Source organism: Camelina sativa, chromosome 11 (assembly GCF_000633955.1).
Source record: "Camelina sativa cultivar DH55 chromosome 11, Cs, whole genome shotgun sequence".
Lineage (NCBI taxonomy): Eukaryota > Viridiplantae > Streptophyta > Magnoliopsida > Brassicales > Brassicaceae > Camelina > Camelina sativa.
Window position 1 is genome coordinate 47,700,461 of NC_025695.1, and position 25,692 is coordinate 47,726,152.

The 25,692-nt window shown below is 39.1% G+C and overlaps 6 protein-coding genes and 1 pseudogene across 6 annotated transcripts in view; 4 read left to right on the forward strand and 3 right to left on the reverse strand.

The window, feature by feature from the left end:
• On the reverse strand, positions 1,752–4,019 carry LOC104727016 (serine/threonine-protein phosphatase 7). The gene is made up of 6 exons (XM_010446007.1): positions 3,908–4,019; positions 3,098–3,516; positions 2,520–3,011; positions 2,288–2,434; positions 2,089–2,196; positions 1,752–1,997 (listed from the first exon to the last, which is right to left on the reverse strand). The coding sequence occupies exons 2-6, from the start codon at positions 3,491–3,493 to the stop codon at positions 1,902–1,904; spliced, it is 1,239 nt and encodes a 412-aa protein (XP_010444309.1). The 5' UTR covers positions 3,494–3,516; positions 3,908–4,019; the 3' UTR covers positions 1,752–1,901.
• LOC104727017 (vacuolar protein sorting-associated protein 20 homolog 1) lies at positions 4,251–5,932 on the forward strand. The gene is made up of 6 exons (XM_010446008.2): positions 4,251–4,534; positions 4,791–4,943; positions 5,068–5,220; positions 5,333–5,416; positions 5,513–5,654; positions 5,745–5,932. The coding sequence occupies exons 1-6, from the start codon at positions 4,433–4,435 to the stop codon at positions 5,768–5,770; spliced, it is 660 nt and encodes a 219-aa protein (XP_010444310.1). The 5' UTR covers positions 4,251–4,432; the 3' UTR covers positions 5,771–5,932.
• LOC109124436 (histidinol dehydrogenase, chloroplastic-like) lies at positions 6,035–8,838 on the reverse strand. Its single transcript, XM_010446009.1, has 13 exons — positions 8,677–8,838; positions 8,409–8,521; positions 8,260–8,312; positions 8,073–8,145; positions 7,864–7,965; positions 7,668–7,769; positions 7,504–7,575; positions 7,359–7,421; positions 7,226–7,267; positions 7,078–7,137; positions 6,885–6,995; positions 6,598–6,768; positions 6,035–6,512 (listed from the first exon to the last, which is right to left on the reverse strand). The coding sequence occupies exons 1-13, from the start codon at positions 8,750–8,752 to the stop codon at positions 6,138–6,140; spliced, it is 1,413 nt and encodes a 470-aa protein (XP_010444311.1). The 5' UTR covers positions 8,753–8,838; the 3' UTR covers positions 6,035–6,137.
• On the forward strand, positions 9,053–10,836 carry LOC104727019 (annotated as a pseudogene).
• LOC104727020 (farnesylcysteine lyase) lies at positions 12,084–14,286 on the reverse strand. Its single transcript, XM_010446010.1, has 5 exons — positions 13,743–14,286; positions 13,338–13,511; positions 12,828–13,187; positions 12,562–12,737; positions 12,084–12,469 (listed from the first exon to the last, which is right to left on the reverse strand). The coding sequence occupies exons 1-5, from the start codon at positions 14,274–14,276 to the stop codon at positions 12,211–12,213; spliced, it is 1,503 nt and encodes a 500-aa protein (XP_010444312.1). The 5' UTR covers positions 14,277–14,286; the 3' UTR covers positions 12,084–12,210.
• LOC104727021 (DNA topoisomerase 3-alpha-like) lies at positions 14,511–21,298 on the forward strand. The gene is given in 24 exon segments (XM_010446011.2): positions 14,511–14,901; positions 15,111–15,289; positions 15,393–15,465; positions 15,557–15,679; positions 15,786–15,907; positions 15,989–16,061; positions 16,161–16,280; positions 16,469–16,552; positions 16,642–16,821; positions 16,909–17,037; positions 17,234–17,308; positions 17,822–17,911; positions 18,040–18,144; positions 18,694–18,728; positions 18,953–19,082; positions 19,192–19,244; positions 19,322–19,421; positions 19,537–19,575; positions 19,753–19,831; positions 19,953–20,024; positions 20,123–20,194; positions 20,366–20,533; positions 20,661–20,781; positions 20,878–21,298. Coding segments are annotated over 24 exon segments (2,763 nt in total). The 5' UTR covers positions 14,511–14,604; the 3' UTR covers positions 21,122–21,298.
• The window catches only part of LOC104729062 (probable leucine-rich repeat receptor-like protein kinase At5g63930), a 5,097-nt gene continuing 1,540 nt past the window's right edge, over positions 22,136–25,692 (forward strand). Inside the window, exons 1-2 of the mRNA XM_019233235.1 lie at positions 22,136–25,412; positions 25,503–25,683. Coding sequence (XP_019088780.1) covers positions 22,481–25,412; positions 25,503–25,683 — 3,113 coding nt within the window. The 5' untranslated portion in view covers positions 22,136–22,480. The remainder of the gene's footprint in view (positions 25,413–25,502; positions 25,684–25,692) is intronic.

Below are 25,692 nucleotides of genomic sequence, written 5' to 3' on the forward strand. Positions count from 1 at the left end.
AATATGTTATGAATGAATTTCTTGTTTCATCCGAATTAACTAGACCCAATTTCATCACCCTATATGAATTGAAATAAAACCAACATTATATATGCTTGTCAGTGACAAGTTGTAACATCTTTAGTAAGAAAATTAAATGAATGAAGATATTTTTGCGCATTGTCTAATACATGCATCATATGTATTGTCCTATTTTGGCATTTAAGTCAACGAGACAAAACTCTTGATCGAGATAGTCTCTAATGTTGACATTTGTTTGTGACCGCTTTCTAATGGCTTCGACTCATCTCTCTCACACTCACACACACATAGTTGTTGCATTATCTTTTAAAATTATAATCTTATGAAATAAACGTCATTATTCAGTTTTGTGGAATAATTAAAGTGGAGATTACATGCGAAACATCTATATATAATTCAAAGCACGTGACTTCACCAGTTAGAAAGGTTTTACTGAGAGACAAGATTAGACACCTACAATAATTTAGGCTAGACATGAAGTGCTACAATTACTGCTTAGAGACTTTTATGCACATAAAAATAGAAAAACATTGTGGTGAGTTCATGTCGATGATTGTCGATGAACAAAGTACACAATAGGAAAAAAACCAGCACCCACCCACATGGGTTGTGGTTCTCTACAACATTCCGATACAAGGGTCAAGGTTAGACAACATTTCAAGGGTTTTCACTTTTCAGAAAATGTTTGTAACCATATCGGTGATGACATAGGGGAAGATCATGTGAGGGAAACTATTTGGTTGACAGGACAGTTAACTTTAAGCTTTATTAATTACTTGAGATGCCCCGTGACAGACCCTTGAAGATAATCATCCATAAGATACTAGAGGTAGCTTTTGAGTTTGTGCCATTTGAGAATGAAGCTGCTTCACGCTCCTGCCAGATTCGTTCTCTATTTAGAGAAACAAAAAAACCATTATTGGTTTAGCACTCGAGAAAAAAACGAAAAAAATTGCAATAAGTGCTTCAAAGTGCAGTGAGGAACCATACGATATGTAGCATCAACCACCACTTCATATTGTCTTTCACAAGAAGACATACATTCATCTGAACAAATTGCTACCCTATTCGGCATTTAATAAGCTGTCTTCTTACTTAGAATTTCTTAACCACAGAAATTTCACTTGGATAAGATTCCAGTACTGTCAAGATCCCAAAGGAAAACTATAATGCCGACATACACATAACTTGACCCACAAACTTCCATTTGACTAATCTACCAGTCAGCAGCACTCAGTTTTGATCTCTCTAGACCCTCAAGATTTAGGTTAACCTGACAAAACAGAGCAAAGTCTTACCGCAAGATCTTAAGTTAAACAAAATCTTTTGGAGAACATTCCAAAGTCATTACTAGGAACATACAAAAAAATAGAGAAGTCAAATGGTCTGCACCAAAACCGCATTTACTCCAGTGAGAAGCAATAGTCCCATCAATGGCCGTGTTCTTTGAGGCATCCCTTCAGCTCTGTGTTTATTTTCAAATGTCAAATCAATCAATACCGATTCTGTTCTCCAATCACCTTATCAAAACCGAAGCACAAACCTTCCATTTTCAAATGGAAACAGAGTAATCTCACCACTAATTAGGTTTTGTCAAACCGGCTTAAAGGAGGTTTACTTTGGTTTTGATTTGAAATTTTCGGTTTAAATAATAGGTTTAAGAAACTAAGAACTAAATGAAACTGAAGCTGGTTAGTATTTCTTCATCTTCCATCCATAACTTGAATAAATAAATGTCAATCCTACAAATGATTTTCTTCATTTCTTTTCTCTACATTTGCTTCCATGGTCCTTTTTGCAAATAATAATGATTAATCACAACAACTGTTAAAAAAAAACTTCATTTCAAGAATCTTCTTTTCAGCTATTTCCAAGACTGGTCAGCAATTCGGTTGTTCGTCATTGGCATCCATAGCCGACTTATCCATTTCATCATCAGAATCAATCACATTTTCAAAGTCATAATACGGATGCGCCTGCAAATTTAAAAACCAAATGTATTTATTAAAAAAAACAAAGAAAAAAACTCACACCGGTTCATTACAAGAATGGTGAAAATTTAGTTACCTTTGGTCGCGGTTTAACAGCTTCGAAACTATGAAACTGAGGATCAGAGAAATCAGGAGCCTGCAATATAATATACGCTCCTTTGTTTTTGTACCTCTCTTCAGTTGCCTACACAACACACAAAGAAACAAAAGATTAACTTGATCTGCATCTTATGATTTTTAGAAAATACAAATTGCGAAAGGTGTAAAATACATACTTGGAATTGTGGATAGTCTGGTGCACTGAAAATAGTGATAAGCTTTCCAGATTCGACAGTGTGATCTATTGTATATCCTTTGTCCATTCCACCAAGACCAGTTCTCTTCTCTCTAGCATCTGGACCTTCATGTGATCTGATGATTAACTGCATCAACAATAAGTAATACATTTGATCCAAAATCAGTATTTGGGAAACAAACCAGTATCAATATTTTTTAGTTTGGTTTCACCTTTAGTTCGTATTTCTTCAAAAAATCCTCTGTACAATCAGGACCCCAAAGAAGACCAATGCCTCTCTGTTCATTTGGGGAAAGGCCATGAGTCATTGAAGGGTCAGACCATAAAACATCCCCAGGAATCAAGTTTGAACCTTCCCAAGGAGGATCAAGAACTGATCTTCGAGCTTGCATCAACTCATCTAAAGTACCGAGTTTCAAAGAGCTCGGCTCAGGTTCTAGAAGAACTACACGACGGTTCTTTTTCCCCTTTGTTCTCTTAGGCAAGACTGGGCTGCGGAAAAGCCCTCCATGTGCTGTATAAACACGTCCTGCAATTATGGAAGCCAAAGGAAGACCTTCAAAGCACCCTAAACATTTGCGGTACACATGTTTTCCCTTGTCACCGTATTTTGTAAGCACTTCCCTTTCAAAACCGTACATGGATGTACAATACTTTGATTCATGATTACCACGGAGAAGGTAGACTCTATCCGGCATTAAAACCTAAACAACCAAAAACAAATAAGCTTTTAGGAAAAAACTAAGATTTGAACCATTAGCAAAATAGCTAGTTAAGTTAAAGAGTTAACCTTCCAGGACAAGAGGACAAGGAAGGTCTCGAGTCCCCAAGCACCACGATCCACATAATCTCCGTTGAAAACATAAACCCGGTTTTGACATGGAAAGCCAGTATCTTTCAATAGGAAAAGAAGGTCATGAAGCTGACCATGAATGTCACCAACCACAACAACGTTGGACTCAGAATCAAGATCATTGATATGAACACAGTTACGCTCTTTGTGGAGGATTTTGGAAGCAGTGAGGACGAGGGAATCAAAGACGTTGACTGGCAATAGTGAAGGTAACTGGGAAGGAGGTAGATTCCATGAAGACCATTCGAAAGATGAAATAAGCCCATGTACCCACTCGTTCGTGAGTTCACCTCCATTTGGCCATATAATGGGAGATGGTGGAACAGGTTCCATTCAAACTAAACTGGAAGCTCAAACTGTAAAACACAATTCATAAGGATTGGTAACGGCAGGTATTTAATACTAACATATATATATAATCAATTCAAACCACAGATAACAGTATTGATTAAACTAAAGAAACAAGCAAAAAGGAGAGTGATCAAAGACATAATTAAAGTTTGAACTTTTTTAGCGATCAAAGACAGCAGAAGATAACTCACTGAAGAGTGAGGATCTAAAAATCGAAACAAAGCAACGCGCCCTTTAACGTTCAATCCATGAGAAGATATATTGAATCTTGATAAATATATTCGTACATCTTTAAACTCAAGAGAAGAGCAGAAAAATACAAAGATCGAATCATGATTCCAAGTATTTATAATACTAAACATAACAAAGAACAATTCGGAATAGAGAAAGACTCACAGGGTAAGATGTGGAGACAATTCTACAAGATTCCAAGCTTCCAAGCTTCGATCTTGGACCTAGCTGTCCTTGAGTTCCGTCGTCGAGAACGAGATTTAGGATCTGTCTGGATTTAGATACACTACATGCTCTCAAACGACGACGTATTGAGCCAGCCAAATTAATCAAATCAGACTCATCCCAAACCGGCCGGTTTTATTATAACCTAACCTCGATAGATAGACGCTTACTTCGATTTCGGTTTTTGATTTTTCAGTGTGGATAAAATCAATCCGGTTAAATCGGTTCGATCTCGAATTAGATTGGCTCGGTCCGGTTTGTGTTTGATCCAACTGAAAAGGGGAGAGAGAGAGAGAGAGAGAGGAACCAACAACGAAAAAACTGGACTTGGTTTGAAATTGGAGAGAAGCAATTTTGGGAAATCTAGAAAATTAATCGATTTCGTCTGGATCTTGCTATATCTGTTCGTTCGAATTGTTTGATTGTGTTAAATTGTTGGAGTTGACGATAAGTGAAGAAAGAAAGATGGGGAATTTATTCGTGAAGAAACCACAGATCACGGAGGTTGATCGAGCGATTCTATCTCTTAAAACCCAAAGACGCAAGCTTGCTCAATATCAGCAAAAGGTTTTCTTTTTTTTTTTTAATTTTATTCTCTCACTTGTTAATCTCTACGTTTACTTCTTTCTTGTTATTGGAATCTGAGATCATATGGATTGTCATCATCTAGTTTTGTTTTGATTCATTCAAAACAATGGATGGTTTTGATTGTGTGTTTTTTTTAGTACTAGTGATTGAAAAAGACTCCAGCTTTTTGATTTCTTTTGGCTCATCATCTCTTTGTTTAACCAACCTCCATCTTCTCAAATTTGGCTACTTTTAGCTTGAGAAAGTGATTGAAGCGGAGAAGGAAGCTGCAAGAGACTTAATCCGAGAAAAGAGAAAGGACAGGGCTTTGTTAGCTTTAAGGAAGAAACGGACTCAGGAAGATTTATTGAAGCAGGTTGATCAGTGGGTCATTAATGTTGAACAACAAGTAACTCTTTCTCCCCCTTTTGTGTTTTATTATTTGTATCCATCATCATCTCTTTGTGATGCTTCATTATTAGTATGGCTTTTCAAAGAGACGTATTCTCAAACTGTCATGTGTTATCTCTCAGTTGGCAGATATTGAACTTACGAGCAAACAAAAGGCAGTGTTTGAGAGCTTAAAACAGGGTAATAATGCTATTAAGGCCATTCAAAGCGAGTTGGACCTTGATGATGTTCAAAAACTAATGGATGATACTGCTGATGCTAAAGCTTATCAAGATGTGAGTCAAAAACCTCTTTTTACATTTTGTTCAGAGCTGTCTAGATTGAAATCTTCTATAATCTCTTAGTCGAGCTTTCGTGTTTGATGATTATAACATTTTTGAATATCAGGAGCTGAATGCTATATTGGGAGAGAAACTATCAGAAGAGGATGAAGAAGATATATTAGCTGAATTTGACAACCTAGAAAGTCAGGTATGTTTTGTTTCATGGCTTTTTCAAAAACAAACTTGTTTATTATTATCTTTACTAGATAGAGAGACTCATTGGTGATGCATGTTTTGCTTAAAGCTTATCGTCGATGAGATGCCTGAAGTGCCTACAAAGGAGTCCGAAGAATCTGAGAAGCTGGATCTTCCGGATGTGCCAACAAAAACACCTGTCGCTTCCAATGCGGAAATCAAACCAGCTGAATCCGCCACTAAAACAAAAGGTATATCCTTTGGTCTTCTTCTTCTCCTTGTTAGGACTTGTAAGGACTAGGCTCAAGACATATTTTGTTTGGTCTGTTTCTCTCGTGCAGTTCTTGAAGAACCTTTGCCGGCTTGAGCTAGAAGAAACTGATCTGCAAGACAGACGATTTTATCATTCTTTTAGCACTTTCTATTTTTGTGTGTCTTTGTTGCTCTTGAAGTCACTGTCAAAATTGTATATTTGGAATCCTGTTGTGTTTTAATCGAAAGTCAACATTCACTAAATACTTTCCAGGCCTTCATCTGTCAAAGACTGTGCAGTCATGATATATGAACATTCTCGCATATCACTTATGTTGTAAGAACTTGGTTAAACAATGAAAAAGCAGATTAAGGTAAGAGTTTCCGAACATCTCTTATTTTATTATCAACCAATCTTAGGGAACCCAATATGTTCACAAAATACAAAAACCAGTTTTGCCTCGTTTGTCTGAATCTGAATCTCAATTTGTTTGGGAAAGCTGTTTGGCTTCGATATCCTTGAGTCTGAGAGTGACGGCTCTCTTGTGTGCATCTAAACCTTCGATTTCAGCCATAGTCGCCACATAAGGACCAAGGTTTCTCAGACCTTCCTCTGTCAAAGATTGTACAGTCATGAACTTCAGGAAAGAGTCGAGAGAGACGCCACTGTACATTCTTGCATATCCGTATGTTGGAAGAACGTGGTTTGTCCCGCTCGCATAATCCCCAACGCTCTCTGGAGTCCATGGCCCTATGAAAACAGAACCTGCGTTCTCGATCAGTCCCTCGCATTTCTCAGCGTCTTTGACATTGATGATCAAATGTTCGGGTGCATACAGATTTGAGAAAGATATTGCCTGGATAATTGAAGAGCAAAGAGTGATGTTACAGATGTTGTTTTGAGATAGTAACAGTAAGGGTGAATCGTAAACGGTGGGGTACCTCAATCATATCTCGAGCAAATACTGTGAAACTGTGACTTAGTGCTTTTGAAGCAAACTCTCCTCTAGGAAGGCTTTTACACTGCTTGGCAATTTCTTCTTCAATGGCTTTGAGATCTACACCATCGCCAACAACAACAAGAACAACTTGACTATCTGGACCATGCTCAGCCTGGAGAAACCAAAAAAGAAATGTATAAGTTAGCCGCTCCCTGTAGGTCTGAAGAGCACAAATAAGGTGGAGACAAACTCATCTATCGAAATTTGCAACTTCTTTCATGGAAGTACCTGAGAAAGTAAGTCTGCTGCAATGTAAACTGGACTAGCATGTTTGTCAGCGATAACAAGGACTTCTGAAGGACCAGCAGGCATATCAATGGAAACCATTGCCTCGCTGTTCTGCAGTAACAGGGAAGAAAGAAAAATCAAAGAGTAGTCCAACAAATTCGAACCATTAGCAACTGAGGAAAGATATCCGTACTTGAAGAATCATCTTAGCTGCTGTAACATATTGATTCCCAGGACCAAAGATCTTCTCAACCTGCCATAATAACCAAAGCAAATTCATGCGTGCTTGGTTGGCAGAATGTTTGATGTAGCTACCGAAGCACATTAATCCTTGTTTTTACCTTAGGACAAGAATCTGTTCCCCAGGCCATGGCAGCTATAGCCTGCAAATCGAAATTGAAATTTCTACAATCTTAGAGAGAATAACGATCACCAGCATATAAACATAGGGTGAAAAGACCAACACAACCATACCTGTGCTCCACCAGCTTTGAGTATGTGAGTTACACCAGCCTTCTTGGCACAATACAGAACTTCCTGAAACAACACAACAAACTCATAAGCTAAGTGACAAGATCGCTAATTAACAAAAAAAAAAGTGAGTAATATCGAGTACTACCTTGCATATGCTACCATCCTTAGATGGTGGAGTTGCAAGCACAACTGTTTTACATCCAGCAATCTGAGCAGGCTGAGAGAGAAAGATAAATAACGAAGACCAGATTATCACAAAGTTACAAGAACAATGACCAAGTAAAAAGTAATAAACATGAGTGAGCTTACAATTGCAAGCATCAAAGCAGTTGATGGCAAAACAGCTGTTCCACCAGGCACATAAAGACCTACAGACCCAATAGATCTTGAAACCCTTTTACATCTGACACCCTAACAAAGTTAACAAGTGAATAAGATTAGTACATCATGTTCATTTTGTGAAGAAGACTTAAAAAACGTAATGTGTAAAACTGAATTGACTTACTTTCATATTCTCAACGCTTTTCTCAGTTGACTTTTGGGCAAAGTGAAACGCATAAATGTTGTCATACGCAACATCAAACGCTTCTTTTACATTGGAATCAAGCTGGAAACAAAAGGGCATCGATAGATACAGAGAAAGGAACATCATTTTCAGATATTCCAGATAAAAACTGGTTTAGGAAACTTGTATAAACAAAGTTAATCTACTACCTCAGGAATAGAAAGCTCGGACACATCTTCAACCACGTTATTCAACTGAACTTTGTCAAATTTTTCAGTATATCTGAAACGTGTTGGCATAGAAGCAAATGAAAGCAGTTAACTTCAAATAAAGAAGAGTGAAATGGAAAGACAGAGTAACTTCAAAAAATAAAGAATTGAGTCACACTTCACTTACTCTTTGACAGCAGCATCCCCTTTGCTACGAACAGCATCAATAATAGGGTTCACCTAGTAACAAACACAAGACGAGCGAGCTCATTGTCACTGGGGTAAGAGAAGTGAAGTCTCAACCAAGAAGGAAGGAAGAAGTTGAAAAAAGCTTACAGTGGTGAAAATAGATGAGAAGTCAATGCGAGGGCGTGACTTTAAACTCTCAACTTGTGAATAACTAAGTTCAGATAATCTATACGACTTCATCGCCGAGCATCTAACGTATCCTGTAAACGCAACTGGAGAATTAAAACTCGTTTCTCTATTAAAACCCCCAAAAATTCAAAATAGAATCTTGTAATCGAATCACCAAAGCAATTAGATTTGAAGAAAAAACCCAGATGAACAAAACGTCGAAATCAAATTGGAAAAAGAGAGTGACCTTTCTGAGAAGCGTGAGTTGAAATTGAGATACGAGGGGATGAGAGAAGTGAAATACGAGACAGATTGAGTGACATTTAGATTTGTTTCACCGGATTGCTCCGTGCTTCGGATTCAGTGTCGCCGGCGATTGAGTCTAATTTTTTTTCAGACGAGTTTTGACTTTTAGGGTTTATTAACACACGTGTATTTTTATAATTTGCCTTTTTTCTTTTAATATTTTAAAATTGTTTAAAATTTAATAAGATGGAAATTGGAAAATTTCCCTTTTTTATTTCTTCTTAAACCTTATATATATATATATATATATATATATATATCAGTTCGCTCTCTAACCCTAGGTGATTGTTGTGTATTCCTCTCTCGGATGTCTCATATGATGGATTCGTGTAATATTGTTCCAATGGAAGCAGAGCTGAGTCCAGGATCAATGGAGCAGTGGCTTTCGATGATAAAGGATGGAGATAAGTGCGATAAAGGCAAACGAGAACGACGATCGGAATTGTCGATGAAGGTTAAGAAACATCTCTCGGCTCTTGGTTGGGTTTTCTCTTACTATCTCAAAGGGAATAAGCGAGAGTTGCGTTTAAAGTCTCCCAGTGGAAGGTGGTTTTACTCTTTAGTCAAGGCTTGTGTCCACCAACACTCTCAACAACAAGAACAAATCGTTCCCAAACATGATGACTTGTCTTGCTCTCCAAGAAAACTTTCCTGTTATGATGTATTGAACCAGAGACAGAAGCAGAACAAGAAAAGGTCTAGGGTTGAGGATCTCGATATCAATGCCACGGTTCCGGATAAAGAGAAACATTCGTCTGGTGAATTGATCAAACCCGATCCAGATTTTGATGTATCCAAATCCAACCAACAACAGAAGAAGAAGAAGAAGATAATGAATAGAGTGGAGGATTGTGATACGGCTGCGTTTAATGGGGAGAAAGAGAAGATCAGACCCGTTGTCAATGTTGATGGATTGAAGACGGCGAGTGAAGAGATAAGGAGGCCGAGGGTAGAGAAATCTCTGAAGAAGATCTTAAAAGTGATGGAAAAGAAGCAGCAGAAGAACAAACTTGACAAAGAGTCTAAAAGATTCTGTAGAAACGATCGTGATCCGGACATGAACTGTGATGTGTGTTGTGTTTGTCACTGGGGTGGAGATTTGCTTCTCTGTGATGGTTGTCCTTCAGCTTTTCACCATACTTGCCTCGGTTTCTCCAGTCTCCCCGAGGAAGACATGTGGTTCTGTCCTTGTTGCTGCTGCGATATATGTGGATCAATGAAATCACCTGCGAATAGCAAGTTGATGACTTGTGAGCAGTGCCAAAGAAGATTCCATCTCAAGTGTTTGAAAGAAAAGCCTTGCTTTGTTTCCTCTAGAGGCTGGTTCTGTAGTAGTCAGTGCAACAGAGTCTTTTCCGCGCTTCAGAATCTCCTGGGATGCAAAATTGCAGTAGGCGACAATGGTGATTTGGTCTGGACATTGATGAGAGCCCAAACGATGATGAACACTATGATGATGAAAAAATGTCCAAGCTAGAATCTGCTGTCGAGATACTTCACCAAGGGTTTGAGCCTACCACAGATGATTTCTCTGGGAGAGACCTTGTTGAGGAACTGATATTCAGGAAAGACCGAAATGGCGTGGGCCGCGGATTTTACACGGCCTTGATAGAGAGAAAGAACGAGCCTGTCACAGTGGCTGCAGTGAGAGTGGATAAAGATGTAGCCGAGATCCCTTTGGTGGCGACATTGTCAAACTACAGGAGAAGTGGGATGTGCAGAGTGCTTATGGATGAGTTGGAGAAGCAAATGTCTCAGATGGGAGTTTGTAGACTGGTCTTACCGGCTGCACAATGTGTTGTGACCACTTGGACTCAGCGGTTTGGGTTCTCGGTAATGGAAAGTTCGGAGAGGCTGGAGCTTGTGAAACATGGGATGCTTGATTTTGTTGGTACTGTCATGTGTAGTACGTTTCTTCAGAAGGAAAGAAGAGAAGATGATTCAGCACAAGAGTCAAGCCTCACAGAATAACAAGTCTCCTGGTCTTTTTCTTATGTACTGTATGTAAGACTGGTTTCAAGTATTGGGGAGAAAAATGTGTAGTAACAACAACTCTTGATGTCCATATATATAACTTGGTACATCTTTGTCTTTAGTAACATGTGTGAGTCTATTTCTTAATTTGACATGTGAGTATATCAAAATCTATTTCAAATGATATAAATCCAACGATTGTATACAAAATCTTTAGAGAAACCAAGAAACTGTACTACAAATAGTATTTGTCTCGATGATGCTGACTCTCTACTTAAGCTTGCTCAATCTGAGGTATAAAACATAAACATGTCCCCAAAAACACAAAGATCCATCATTGAACTAAAAAGCGTCTCAGACATTCCCACAAACCAAAAAAGCATAAATGAATCTTACATGCCGTCGAAACTAAAGCTATCAGCTCATTTGACTCACAAAGCTCACAATAAAACAGAGAGATGATCATAACATTGTACTCTGTTTTTTTCGTTTATTGCAAATTCCATAAGATAGTAAGATGAACAAGGAAGAAAATAAGCCTTCCATTCACATTAAAAAGTCTTGCAAATATTAAAGAGCACACAATTTACAATGGATCAATCTCACAATTCGATTCCTTTTTGAAAACAGGAACTTCATAGTTACGTCATTTGCCACTGCAAATTCATAGCAAAGAAAAAGCTAAAAATAAGCAAACTTTAACTTGATGAATAATGATGAATTGAGGAAAGTAAGAAACCTTAAGAACAGGCTCTCCTTTGTTAGTATTTGCAGACTGTTTAGCCATTTGCTGTAATTGAGCTTGTGCAGCTCTTCCAGCTGCAGACTTATCAAACTGCTCTTTCCTGCGTTACAAAATCAAATAATCTACAATTTCAAAATTTAAGATTTTTGATGAATTTGAGATTCCATATTTCCTAAAGGATCAATTTTTCAATAGAGGGGATTCGAAATCAGAAGAGAGAAGAGATTTAAAAAAAAAAACCGTCGCTGTGCAGCTTCGGCGGCTCTGGCGCGAGCTTCAGCGGAGGCTTGTCTCTCTTCTTCCTTGCGCTGTTGTTTTTGTGTTCCGTCGAAGCAACTGAAGCAACCCATCTTCTCCGATCGAATCGAATTTGACCTCTTCTTCTTCGCTTCTGATTTCTTACCAAAGAAGGAGAAGAAGAAGACGCGTCTGCTCCTGAAAAAATGGGCTTTTTACAGGATTCTGTATTTTTATATTCTTAAATAAATATGATACATTGATTATAGGAATTTATTATCAAACCAATTTATTATGGAAAGCACCAATTAGTATTAAATAATAATAAAATGATGTGTCATTATGTGATTTGATTAATCCGATGTTGCTTCCTCTGTTGTTGTCGTAATAAAAAGATTCCTAACTTCCTCTGTTTTTGTATGCGTGAATCTGTTAATTCAATAACTGAAAACAAACGACGCTTAGGTTACAGTTTTTACAGCTATACACAACATCATTTTCTTCTTCAAAGATCACAATCTATAAGTCTGAGTGCAGACCAGAACTACAGCTTCTTTTGTCTGAGGAAGATAATGATTCCTTTGTCATGAATCTGGATATGATGAGTCTGGCAATGTTCTCACCAGCAACTGCACTTGTCTCCATTGTGCTTGCTGCGTTTTCAAAAGCATTCACATAGTACAAGTGATGATCATCTAATATGAACGGTGCAAATACTTCAGGCGCGTGGTACTTGGGATATGCACCCCAGTCTATTCGAATGGTTTCGGTTCTCGTACTGTTTGAGGACAGAAGAAAAACAAGTTGCAATAAAACTGAAGAGAACTAAGTTCGTAATGAATCTGACAGAGGTTGTGTTGTTGTAACTACCTGAAGAGCTCATCAAGTAATGACTCTGATGCAGGTTGCCGCGTAAATATCTTGTATGTCATATCTGTGTCACTATATTTCCTTAGAATTGAGATGCATGAGAATGGAATTAGAGGATCTTCAAGGGTTCCCACCAAAGCTGGAACATCAGAAACTGATTTCATCCCAAAATATCCCTTTTTCAGAGAGAAAACAATCACAAATTAGTTGGAAATCAGAATCATGATCAGGTTAGAGTAAAAAAGTCCACTATGAATGATACTTACTGGATTTAAAAGTCCTCTCACGAATGTTGCGTGTGTGTGTTGTAATTTCCTCTTTGGAATTGAGCTCGCGGGTGAGAACTGTATATCCACCTCGTCTAATGGTGTGGCAACTACCGTGACATCGCACTTGAAGCTGTTTCCTTTTGAGGACTTAAGCTCGTAATAATTACCGAGATGTGAAATGGATTCAATTTCCTCGTTCAGGTGTAATGTAACATCAGAATGATTAATCAGCTTTGCAGCCATCTGCCAGTTTCCGCCTTCAACAGACCATAAACCACCACCTGAACCCGCCATAGAGACTGCACCTGCTAGTCCACTGATGAGTACACTCTGTCCATAGTTTATCCTTGTAATAACCTGGAGTCAACAAAAATAAACAAGCAGAACAATTGTAGTGTGAGAAAATTTGACAATAGTTGTTAGACAGAAGAGTTATATGTTGAACTATATAGCAACAAATAATGGCTTCAAAAGAACACTTAAAGCTGAAATCGTGAGAAAGCTTACTGCAACCAGCTCGTTGACTAGTAAAGGAGAAAGCTGAGCTTCAGATAATTTATCTTGTAGAGTGAGCTTTGTGAGATTGAATAATCCTGACCATTTAAGCATCCCTTCAACATTGTCGAAGATAGGTCTTGACTCTAGGCTTTCATAGTACTTCAAGAAATTATCAACTGTATTCTACATACATATAAAAATCTACATCAGTCAACATACAAAAGGATCCACTCACACACACACACACACACACACCCCTAGACGCAAATCAAGTCAAACGTAAACATCATAAAAATCACACAGAACTAAACAAATCATTCCCAAGTAAATCACTTAACAACAACTAATTCAGATTCAGCATCCCTGTATTCATGATAGCCAAAATCTGAAACCAAAGGTTCGAGTTTTAAATACCTCAATGAAGCTGCTCATTCTCAACAGTGAGAACCCATAACGCAAGAACAAGTAGAGATCATTCAAGTAAGAGATGATCGAATCCAAAAAAGGAAATTTGATACGGGACCCGAAGGTTTTAACAATGAAACTCTTCCCATCCCAGATTCCAATCGCTGAAGATTCTTCAATCGGCGTCGGCAATCGAACCGTCAGATTAAACCTCTCGACGAAATCCTTAACGTGATAGTTCTTCGGATGCAGAATCGAACCACCGGCCTCGAAAACATCACCGGCGACAGTAACTGTTCTCATACGTCCACCGACTATCTCGTGACGCTCAAACATCAGGATCTTGGCTCGATTTAAGCCGGTGGAAACAGAGTAGTTACGGAGGAAGTGAGCTACGGATGAGCCTCCGATCCCACTCCCGACGATACATACGGTCGGCGGAGATTCATCCTCGATGCCACCGGTGAATTCGCCGGAGCAACGTAGAAGAACCGGCGATATTAGAGTGAGGAGAAGAGAGAAAGCTATCGGAGAATTTTTCATTTTTAGTCAACTCGTTGACTTTATCTCTCTATCTTATCGATTTTGTAAATCATCAATAAGGCCGTATTGGGCCTCATCAGGCCCTGATCCTATGAGACTACTAATGCGCTTAAACATTATTATAGAAATTAAAATTTGGGCCGGGCCACTAAACAAATATAGCAGAAATGTGGATCTACTTTGTAATTCCACAATATACTTTGCACAACAGTTCGATCGAAGTGACACCATTATTAGAGAAGCTAGGCTACCCACAAGAGCGGGAAAATTCGCCTACTGAAAAAATAATCGAAATAACGAACCGTTAGGGTTTTGTTTTCCTCCGGCGATGTCGCGACGAGGCGGCGGCCCCGTGACGGTGTTGAACGTCGCGGAGAAGCCGTCTGTGGCGAAGTCAGTGGCGGGGATTCTGTCCAATGGAAGTTTCCGGACTCGAGAGGGTAGGTCTCGCTACAACAAAATCTTCGAGTTCGATTACGCCATTAATGGCCAGCCATGTCGTATGCTAATGACTTCCGTCATCGGTCACCTGATGGAGCTTGAGTTTTCCGATCGCTACCGCAAATGGCACTCCTGCGACCCGGCAGATCTGTACCAAGCTCCGGTCATGAAACACGTTCCCGAGGTATTTGATGCCCTGTGTATGTGCGTGCACGCGTGATTGTGTTATTTTGGGTAGTTGATTTAGTCATTGATTCTCGAACTAGGAATTGTTGCCTGGGTCTGATTTGTTTTGGTAATGGCAACTGTAGAAATTGGGGAATTCTGGTTTATAATCAAGTTGGGGTTTTCTGATTTCCAAGTTTTGTTTAATTTTGGTTTTGAGCGATTTAGGACAAAAAGGATATTAAGAAGACATTGGAGGAGGAAGCAAGGAACAGTGACTGGCTTGTGCTGTGGCTTGATTGTGATAGGGAAGGTGAAAACATTGCTTTTGAAGTTGTTGATGTTTGCAGAGCTGTCAAACATAATCTTTTTATACGGAGGGCGCATTTCTCTGCGTTAATTGCCAGGTAGAGATTGCTGAACACTTTGTTTTTCATATATCTTCTACTGATCACTCTATTTCAAACGATTGTACCAACTCTAATGATGCGTTGGCGTTGGAATTGCTAGGGAAATTCACGAAGCAGTTCAAAATCTTAGAGATCCTAATCAACTGTTTGCTGAGGCTGTAGATGCTAGACAAGTGAGTTTCTCTTGAAATCCATGTTGTGTGCATATGCGTTGGTATTTTCTATAAATTTGTGTTAGCTAATATTAATTTTTGAATACTCTAGGAAATAGACCTACGCATTGGTGCTTCTTTCACTAGATTTCAGACTATGTTGCTGAGAGATAGGTTTGCTATTGACTCCACGGGTGAGGAGAGGAGTCGTGTTATAAGTTATGGTCCTTGTCAGGTAATGCAAAACCAGTATCGATGATTTTTCAGAAATATTAGTCCTATTTTACATATCAGAGCCATTTAATGCAGCTAGGTTTAATATTTCTCTGCTTCAACTGCAGTTTCCTACACTTGGCTTTATTGTAGAGCGATACTGGGAGATCCAGGCACATGAACCAGAAGAGTTTTGGACAATCAACTGTTCTCACCAATGAGAAGAAGGCATTGCCACCTTTAATTGGATGTACTATTATCAACTGCAGTGATTATATTTGTTTCCGATCTATTCTTCTTAAAAGTGACATTGGTATAATTTCTATTGCAGGCGTGGTCATCTCTTCGATTATGCTTCAGCTGTCATATTATATGAGATGTGTGTTGAAGAACCTACTGCCACCGTGAGTCAAAAAAGAAAGCATCTTATCAGAGGGAATTTTATCATCCGATACTGCATCTTGTAGTTAAATTGTGTAATTTTCCTAATAATCTCCATCCAGGTAATGAATGTCCCACATCCAAGGGAACGATTCAAATATCCTCCTTATCCTTTGAACACCATTGAACTTGAAAAACGTGCTTCAAGATACTTCCGCCTGAGTTCAGAGCACACTATGAAGGTCCGAATGAGTATATTAGCCTGGTTCAGATAAATTTCCTATGATTCTTTGGCTAGTAGGACTGCATTTTTTGAAAGTAATCTAAATTTTATTGTCTCTTGGTAGAATTTTGTGCTGCTTGTAGGCTGATAGGTCTTTTAATTACAACTACATCTCACTGTTTAATAGCATCAGAAATGTCTGGATAGGTGGCAGAAGAATTATATCAGGCTGGTTTCATCAGCTATCCTCGTACAGAGACTGATTCTTTTTCGAGCAGGACAGATCTACGTGTGAGTAACTTTTTCTCATGAGCAAGTATGGTTGATTTGGACTTTATGATTTCCTTAGATAGTCTCTTAGGATCTCGAGTTGTGTCTAGGCTATGGTGGAGGAACAAACAAGACATCCTGCGTGGGGTTCATATGCACAAAGACTACTGGAACCTGAGGGGGGGCTCTGGAGAAACCCTGGTAATGGTGGTCATGATGACAAGGCTCACCCACCCATTCACCCAACAAAGTTTTCTAGCGGAGAGTCTAACTGGAGCAGAGATCACCTTGTAAGTGTTGGTTTGGTTAACATACCCAAGCATAGGTATGATCTTGTTTTTCTCCGTTGGAACCAACGTTTTTTCCCACTATTTCAGAATGTATATGAGCTAGTTGTTCGCCATTACCTAGCATGTGTTTCCCAGCCAGCAGTTGCTGCTGAAACTACCGTCGAAATTGATATTTCTGGTGAGCGCTTTTCTGCATATGGGAGAGCAATATTAGCTGTAAGACTCTTCTCTCACTACCTTTTAGTTGTAATTTCAGTGGAATAAAATATGAAGCTACTTTGCCTGTTAAGATGTTTCCTGTTTCGGTAGTAAAATAAATGTAAAGCTGCTGTTTGTTGGAAGTATATATATTGCCTACTTGTCCTTTTACTAATTAATTTGATACTGACCTCAATTTTCTTTCTGTGATTAGAAAAATTACCTGGAGGTGTACCGCTTTGAGTCATGGGGAGGTTCAGTGATTCCCGTGTATGAAAAAGGGCAGCAGGTTGTTTATTTCTTTATCTCAGCTAAGCTTCTTTTGAATAAACTACTTTGTCCTTGCTTGTATGTTACCTTCCTTAACTAGTAAACTATAATGCAATTGAACGGCATTACTTTGCATTGTAATTTCTAGTTCAAAGTGAAACTGGTTTCATTGTTATTATAAAAGTGGCGGAAAAATAGTAATTGCTAGAAATGTGGAAAAGCAAACTGTGTTTGCTTTATCTAATGGGCGAGGCTGCTTGTTTATTGGCATAAAACTGTGTCCAGGGAGCTAATTTTCTAGTCATATCTTGACTGTCTTCTATATTTAAATTTACTAGACTCTTCCTCAGACAGACACAATGGAGTTTCTTTCAGTGGCTTACATTTTTCCCCAAAACTGGAGGCTGTCTTACTGCTGGAATTTCTGATTAACATTCACTTTTTGGATTTGTTTTGTTTACCCCTGTCCTACTGCTTAGTACTTACAGCCTGGACTAGTAATGACGTCTCTGAATTTCTTGGTAATATGCAGTTTATCCCAACAACTTTGACTCTTGATTCAGCTGTAACAAGGCCACCACCGCTATTGTGTGAAGCTGACTTACTGAGTTGTATGGACAAGGTGATTAAAAAATTGGCTTGTTTTTGCTTACCTAGGTGGTATTTTCATATTCTTGTTTACCTATCCCTAAAATTCTTATCCGATCATGTTTGTAACTCTTTGTTATCCTACCTTCTTGTGAATGTTAGGCAGGCATTGGCACCGATGCGACAATGCACGACCACATAAAGAAACTTCTTGATCGGGGTTATGCTACAAAAGATGCTAATACACGGTTTTCTCCAACCCACCTGGTAGGTGATATGATAGTCAAAACTTTCTGAATCTATCCTGTCTTATTTATTTCTATACAAAATATTTTGATTTTAACCCTTTAAAGTGTATTATTATGGCAGCATGTAGTCTAGGGCTGCAACTGCTTTTGGGTGTTGATAAACGTCTACACGTTAGAATCAGGAACTGCTGGTGACCATATATAAGTCTGTTTACTAGACCAACATTATACCTATAAGTTCCTAGGATCACTCATAGCCTTAAGGTTGAAAACATAGAATCCTTGGAAAATATACCTTTATCTCCAACTTCAGCCTATACAATTAGCAGATAATAAAACATCTTCATGAACTTTATTTGGTTATAGCAAAACTATGTATCTCTATATAGTGGTAGTACTGTCTGAACTCTACAGCATATAAAACATCTGAATTAACTTTATTTACTGGAGTAATAGCAAGACTTCTCTCCTTGGCATAATTTTTATATATATATATATATGTTTCTAGCCCTTTATATGTTCTGTTCAACGTTTCTGAAGTTAGCTTACTGTACTGATTTCATTTCAGGGTGAGGCGCTTGTGATGGGATATGATGACATGGGGTATGTATAAGTCTGCTTGTGATGTAACAACAAATTTTCTACCTTCCAAACAACTCGGAGACTCCTTTGTATATCATTATATTTTGTTGCTTTCAGTCATATTTCCTTCTATTAAATATCGATTTGGAGAGACATGATTTGTATCAAGCCCCTGTTGAAGAGCCACTTAAGAGTTTGATGTGTGTCAATCTTCTTATTGCCAACCTTTTGATGTTTTTCTGCAGGTATGAACTTTGGAAACCAAATCTCAGAGCTGTCATGGAACATGATATGAATGAAGTTAGTGTTGGGAGGAAGACTAAAGCTGAAGTTCTTGAAACATGTTTGCAGCAAATGAAAGCTTGTTTCTTAGATGTGAGTCAATTGTTTTTAACAGATTTTTTGCCTTCTCTCTATGGCCTAATCTATTACTTCTGAACCTGTTGCTAACAGTAGGCTGAAACTGAATGATTAATTCTCGCAGGCAAGAGTAAAAAAATCAAAGCTCCTAGAAGCAATGACAATTTTCTTTGAAAGGTGGTCTCATTACCTTGTCAATACTGTGTTTCTAAAGTCCGTTTTGTCGTAATTATAATATGATACTGCATGTGCAGATCTAATAACACTGATGAAGGTGAAAATCAGACAGCTGGTGAAGTTGTCCGACGATGCAATCTCTGCAATGAATCAGATATGGCACTCAGGAAGAACCGGGTAATATATATATTTTGTCTGATTAAATGCTGTTCACAAAATTATCTGGAACTCTCCTTGCTGCAACAAGTTAATGGGAACCACAGGTTAAACATTCTATGCCCTGTCTTTGCAGGATGGCAATTTCATGGTTGGATGCATGAATTATCCTCAGGTCAGAATTTCACAGCTCTTTACCACATGATTTGTTGCAGATTTATACTTTTTGCTCTCTGTATTGTAACCTTATTTCTGAAAATTATGATCTAATCATTTGACATGTCAGTATTTCTTCGTTTCTGCTTCTTTGCTTGCATCTATTAAATAGTTTAACATATTTGCTTCTCTTCAGTGTCGAAATGCAGTCTGGCTTCCTGGACCGACACTGGAAGCATCTGTCACTACTAATGCTTGTCAATCCTGTGGTCCAGGTATGACCGCAGATTCGTTAGTATCAGTGAATTGAAATCCAAGAACTATATTACACTTGAATGACACAGCATTTATATGTGAAAGATTTGTCTTTATTACTAAGTTGTTCAATTCCTGTAGGCCCAGTCTACAAGATACTTTTCAAGTTCCGTCAAATTGGAATTCCACCAGGCTTTGATGTTAATCACTTGGGTAAAACATTTGCAACCAATTTGTTGCCTTATTTTTTAATGCCTCACCGTGTCATCGTGATCTTCTTCTAAATGGTCATATGGTAATTTTGTGATCAGGTTGTGTCGGTGGCTGTGATGACATTCTTAAACAGTTGATAGACATATGTGGAACTGGATCCCGTTCTCAAGGTTCGTGCTTTGTAGTTAGACAATACATATACTTTTGTATTAGAGATCATACAAAGCTTCTTTCATCGTCATTTGTCCTAAATAAGAATGCAAGAACTTAAGTAGAGTGTCTTGCGAATAAAGAACATTTAGGCTAAAAACTTAAAAAGAATCAATGATTTATTCTTGCAGCAAGGAGAGCTCCAGATACTGTACCTCCAAACAATATCCGAGGAAGCAATACAAGACAGAGTAATGTCTGCGTACATTGTCAGCAACGAGGACATGCTTCTGCTAATTGTCCCTCACGGGCTTCAGCATCTCGAAATTCTCGTCCTACTGGAACAAATCCGATAAATGGTACTGATCCTTATATAATATTTTAGGAGATAAATATCATCAGTTAGGTAATTTCAAGCAAATTGTCCAGATGAAGTCTTCCTTATTGACACGTAATTGCATTCGAATATCGTTTGTCATAATGCAGATGAGAGTACAGTATCATGTAACACTTGTGGAGCACCATGTGTTCTTCGTACAGCCAGCACAGAAGCTAACAGGGGAAGAAAATTCTTCTCATGTCAGACACAGGGCTGCAGTTTCTTTGCGTAAGAGTCAGGGTTTACCACAAATTCTTAGCATAATCTGTTTGTTCCTTTTACATCACTCAAATCTTTTCCATTGTATGCACTGCCTTTTGACAGATGGGAAGATAGCATCAGCAACAGTGGTGGGAATGCAACAACATGGTCTAATAGCGGTGGAAGCGGTAGACGTGGCAGCCGTGGTCGTGGCCGTGGAGGTAGAGGTGGCCAAAGTGGTGGAGGACGACGCGGCAGTGGAACAAGCTTCGTCTCTGCAACTGGAGAGCCAGTTAGTGCTATAAGGTGCTTCTCATGTGGGGATCCTTCACATTTTGCTAACGCTTGTCCTAATCGTAACTCATAACGGTAACTTTTTTCTAAGCCTACGTACTATGTACTTAGTTAATTACTTGATTTAGGCTTATAATTTTGTATTTTATTATTGAGCACAAAAATAATATATTGCCCCTTTTGCTCTGGAATTCGTAATTTTGCGTAGATCACTGTACTGTTAGCTGGATTTATCAAATATAATATTTCACGTGCTATTCTGAATCCGTGAATCGTGCCCACCAATTTTACATCTAATCTCTAAATAGTTATGAATTCTTAGTTATGCTGTAGTGAGTTAATGTAGATCCATTTTTCGTCAATGTTTTAAAGTTAATGGGGATTACATGAAACTTTGAAAAGGTGATTGAAAGAGTGAAGCTTTAGTTATACCAATCTTTGGCATAAGCATAATTTGGTAGCCGAGAACAGTTATTTGGTTTCTTTCTGTGAGTGGTGAAGTGGGTTCCTCTTAGTACGTAGTCTCGTACAAGAATGAAGTTTAATCTCAAATTGACAAGCTTCTCGAAGCATTTGTTCTTGGACTACAGTTTATAGTCGAGCTTGTTGTCCCTTCTCCACAGGTTATCTTGGTTGTTGGTTTATCCGTCTATCGGCTAATTCTGTATTATATAGAATTATAGATTGAAAGTTGAAACAACTGTTTTGCTTGGACTATAATTGATAATTTACAATAGAATAATGCATGAGAATGAGATCGTGAGAGAAGAAGGAAAGCCAAGTTCTCATGCCGTGTCGGCCATCTCTATCATCTTGATTTAAGTACTTGAGTTACATATACCTTCAATTTTACAAAAAGGTCAATCATTTTAAGCCTTCTGATTTTCACTTTGATTAATTCATATATTATTGGCTTTCTTTTTCTGTTGCTTCAAAGACAAAACGAATATTTAGTTTCTTTTTTTACTTGAAATTAACAAAAGCAAAGCTGATAGGCTTCTGAAACTATATTAAAAGACAGGCCAGTACGAATAGAGGCTTTTTTTAATGAGCAAATTTCAAACTTCAAAGCTTTCAATGATCAAAAAACTAATCATAGCTTGACCATTTCCTTTAAATATTGTTTTCCTGGAAAGGAGAAAAAAAGGTCTGCACCTCTTCTATTTCTCTTTTTCCTTTCCTGAAACCAGTTTCAAAGGTTGTTTCCTTTTCCTAGAATCTTCAGAGGTATGTGTCTTGAATTCAGATCCATGGTTTAAGGTCTGTGTTCTTTCTTTCAAATATGCTTTTCATGCCAGATGATTTGAGTTTTTTTGGATGGTCGTATGGCATCTAATCTTTAAGAGATATACAAAGAGAGGTTTTTGCAGACAAATTTACATCTTAGTTGATGTCTTCGAAGGAAGGTTTAAGGGATTCTGTGTATGAATGAATGGTAACGGAAATGATGAGGCTTGCTGTTTTTTTCAAATATCTTCTTCTTATTGTTTTGATCTCTGAGACAAGAGGGTTGAACTTAGAAGGTCAATATCTTCTTGACATCAAGAGCAAGTTTGTGGATGATATGCAGAATTTGAGAAACTGGAATTCAAGTGATACTGTACCTTGTGGATGGACAGGCGTGAGTTGCAGTACTTACTCGAGTGATCCAGAGGTTTTGTCACTGAATCTGTCTTCGATGGTTCTCTCGGGTAAGCTATCACCGAGCATAGGTGGATTGGTTCATCTGAAGCAACTGGATCTATCATATAATGAGTTGTCTGGGAATATTCCTAAGGAAATTGGGAACTGTTCAAGCTTGGAGATTCTGAAACTAAACAATAACGAGTTTGAAGGTGAGATACCTGTGGAAATAGGAAAGCTTGTTTCTTTGGAGAATCTGATTATATACAACAACAGGATCTCAGGTTCTCTTCCTGTCGAGATTGGTAACCTTTTGTCTCTCTCTCAACTGGTGACTTACAGCAACAACATCAGTGGACAATTGCCGCGTTCCGTAGGCAACCTCAAGAGACTGACAAGCTTCCGAGCCGGTCAGAACATGATCTCTGGAAGTTTGCCTTCTGAAATTGGTGGGTGTGAGAGCTTGGTCATGCTTGGTCTTGCACAGAACCAGCTGAGTGGTGAATTACCAAAAGAGATAGGAATGCTCAAGAACCTTTCACAGGTGATTCTTTGGGAAAATGAGTTCACAGGGTTTATCCCCAGGGAGATTAGCAACTGCACAAGTTTAGAAACTCTTGCTCTCTACAAGAACCAGCTTGTCGGGCCAATCCCGAAAGAGCTCGGGGATCTTGTGTCACTGGAGTATCTCTACCTTTACAGAAATCAGTTGAATGGAACGATTCCTAGAGAGATTGGTAATCTCTTAAATGCAATTGAGATTGATTTCTCAGAGAACGCTTTGACCGGAGAGATACCTTTGGAGTTAGGGAACATAGAGGGGCTTGAGCTTCTTCATCTTTTTGAGAACCAACTCACAGGTACCATCCCTGTGGAGCTTACTACTTTGAAGAATCTAGCAAAGCTTGATCTCTCCATCAATGCTTTAACGGGTCCTATTCCCCTGGGGTTTCAGTACCTAAGAGGACTCTACATGCTGCAGCTGTTTCAGAACTCCCTTAGCGGGACCATACCTCAAAAACTTGGCTGGTATAGTGATCTCTGGGTGCTTGATCTGTCCGATAACCATCTCAGTGGAAGAATTCCAAGCTACCTCTGCCTGCATTCCAATCTGATCATCTTGAACTTGGGTGCAAACAACCTCTCTGGTAACATTCCTACTGGAATCACTACTTGCAAAACTCTAGCCCAACTTCGTCTAGCCAGAAACAACCTCGTTGGTCGGTTCCCATCCAACCTTTGTAAACTGGTTAATCTGACAGCCATTGAGTTGGGACAAAACAGATTCCGTGGCTCCATCCCCAGGGAGGTCGGGAACTGCAGTGCCCTGCAAAGGTTACAGCTAGCAGACAATGGTTTCACGGGCGAGCTTCCTAGAGAGATTGGCACACTTTCACAGCTCGGTACCTTGAATATCTCGTCCAATAAGCTTACTGGAGAGGTCCCCTCTGAAATCTTCAACTTCAAGATGCTTCAACGACTAGACATGTGCTGCAACAATTTCTCTGGAACCTTACCAAGTAAAGTAGGTTCCCTCTACCAGCTTGAGCTTCTGAAGCTCTCAAACAATAATCTTTCGGGTACAATACCTGTGGCTCTAGGGAATTTATCTCGCTTGACCGAGCTACAAATGGGCGGAAACTTGTTCAGCGGTAGCATTCCACGGGAGTTGGGCAGTCTGACCGGTTTGCAAATAGAATTGAACCTCAGTTACAACAAGCTTACCGGAGAAATACCACCTGAACTCAGTAATCTTGTTATGCTTGAGTTCCTCCTCCTCAACAACAACAATTTATCAGGGGAAATACCAAGCTCTTTTGCTAATCTCTCCAGCTTGCTTGGTTGCAACTTTTCATACAACAGCTTGACTGGTCCTATTCCACTTCTCCGTAACATATCCATTTCTAGCTTCATCGGTAATGAAGGGCTTTGCGGTCCGCCGCTCAACCAGTGTATCCAAACACAGCCTTCCGCACCTTCTCAGTCAACTGGGAAACCCGGAGGAATGCGTACCAGTAAAATCATAGCCATCACTGCAGCTGCGATTGGCGGGGTCTCTCTCATGCTGATTGCTCTCATTGTCTACCTCATGAGACGACCGGTGAGGACAGTTGCTTCTTCTGCTCAAGATGGCCAACTGTCGGAAATGTCTTTGGACATATACTTCCCTCCAAAGGAAGGATTCACATTCCAAGATTTAGTTGCAGCCACTGATAATTTCGATGAGAGCTTTGTAGTTGGGAGAGGAGCTTGTGGAACTGTCTACAAGGCGGTTCTTCCGGCCGGGTACACTCTAGCTGTCAAGAAGCTGGCATCAAACCATGAAGGCGGAAACAACAACAATGTGGATAATAGCTTTAGAGCAGAGATTCTAACTCTTGGGAATATCAGGCACCGTAACATCGTCAAGCTACATGGATTCTGCAATCACCAAGGATCAAATCTGCTTCTGTACGAGTACATGCCCAAGGGAAGCCTCGGAGAAATACTCCATGATCCTTCAGGGGACTTGGATTGGTCTAAGAGATTTAAAATTGCTCTAGGTGCAGCTCAGGGTCTCGCTTATTTGCACCATGATTGCAAGCCAAGAATCTTCCACCGGGACATTAAATCAAATAATATCCTGCTTGACGACAAGTTTGAAGCTCATGTGGGAGATTTTGGACTAGCAAAAGTTATTGACATGCCACATTCAAAATCCATGTCTGCCATTGCTGGCTCCTATGGCTACATTGCCCCAGGTAAAAGTTTTTTTTTTGCTTTTGGTTGTAAAATTTGGTATCCAGTGAGGGCCGAGGGGACTGAACTAAAACTGTTTAACAATGTTGCAGAGTATGCATACACCATGAAAGTGACAGAGAAGTCTGACATCTATAGCTACGGGGTGGTTCTGCTGGAGCTGCTAACAGGAAAAGCACCAGTTCAACCAATAGATCAAGGAGGAGATGTGGTGAATTGGGTAAGGAGTTACATAAGAAGAGATGCATTGTCTTCTGGAGTTCTTGATGCTAGGTTAAATCT

Bases quoted from the DNA above. Each gene is read 5' to 3' on its own strand.
- LOC104727020 (XM_010446010.1), bottom strand. From the start codon at position 14,276: ATGAAAAATTCTCCGATAGCTTTCTCTCTTCTCCTCACTCTAATATCG. The intron at 13,512-13,742 runs GTATTTAAAACT...ATATGTATGTAG, and splicing joins GAATGAGCAGCTTCATTGAG to AATACAGTTGATAATTTCTT. The intron at 13,188-13,337 runs GTAAGCTTTCTC...TGTTGACTCCAG, and splicing joins TAGTCAACGAGCTGGTTGCA to GTTATTACAAGGATAAACTA.
- LOC109124436 (XM_010446009.1), bottom strand. From the start codon at position 8,752: ATGTCACTCAATCTGTCTCGTATTTCACTTCTCTCATCCCCTCGTATC. The intron at 8,146-8,259 runs GTAAGTGAAGTG...AACACGTTTCAG, and splicing joins GGGGATGCTGCTGTCAAAGA to ATATACTGAAAAATTTGACA. The intron at 6,996-7,077 runs GTACGGATATCT...CTGTTACTGCAG, and splicing joins CAGCTAAGATGATTCTTCAA to AACAGCGAGGCAATGGTTTC.
- LOC104727016 (XM_010446007.1), bottom strand. From the start codon at position 3,493: ATGGAACCTGTTCCACCATCTCCCATTATATGGCCAAATGGAGGTGAA. The intron at 3,012-3,097 runs GTTAACTCTTTA...TTGGTTGTTTAG, and splicing joins TTGTCCTCTTGTCCTGGAAG to GTTTTAATGCCGGATAGAGT. The intron at 2,197-2,287 runs GTATGTATTTTA...TGTGTTGTGTAG, and splicing joins CAGACTATCCACAATTCCAA to GCAACTGAAGAGAGGTACAA.
- LOC104727017 (XM_010446008.2), top strand. From the start codon at position 4,433: ATGGGGAATTTATTCGTGAAGAAACCACAGATCACGGAGGTTGATCGA. The intron at 5,221-5,332 runs GTGAGTCAAAAA...TTTGAATATCAG, and splicing joins ATGCTAAAGCTTATCAAGAT to GAGCTGAATGCTATATTGGG. The intron at 5,655-5,744 runs GTATATCCTTTG...TCTCTCGTGCAG, and splicing joins ATCCGCCACTAAAACAAAAG to TTCTTGAAGAACCTTTGCCG.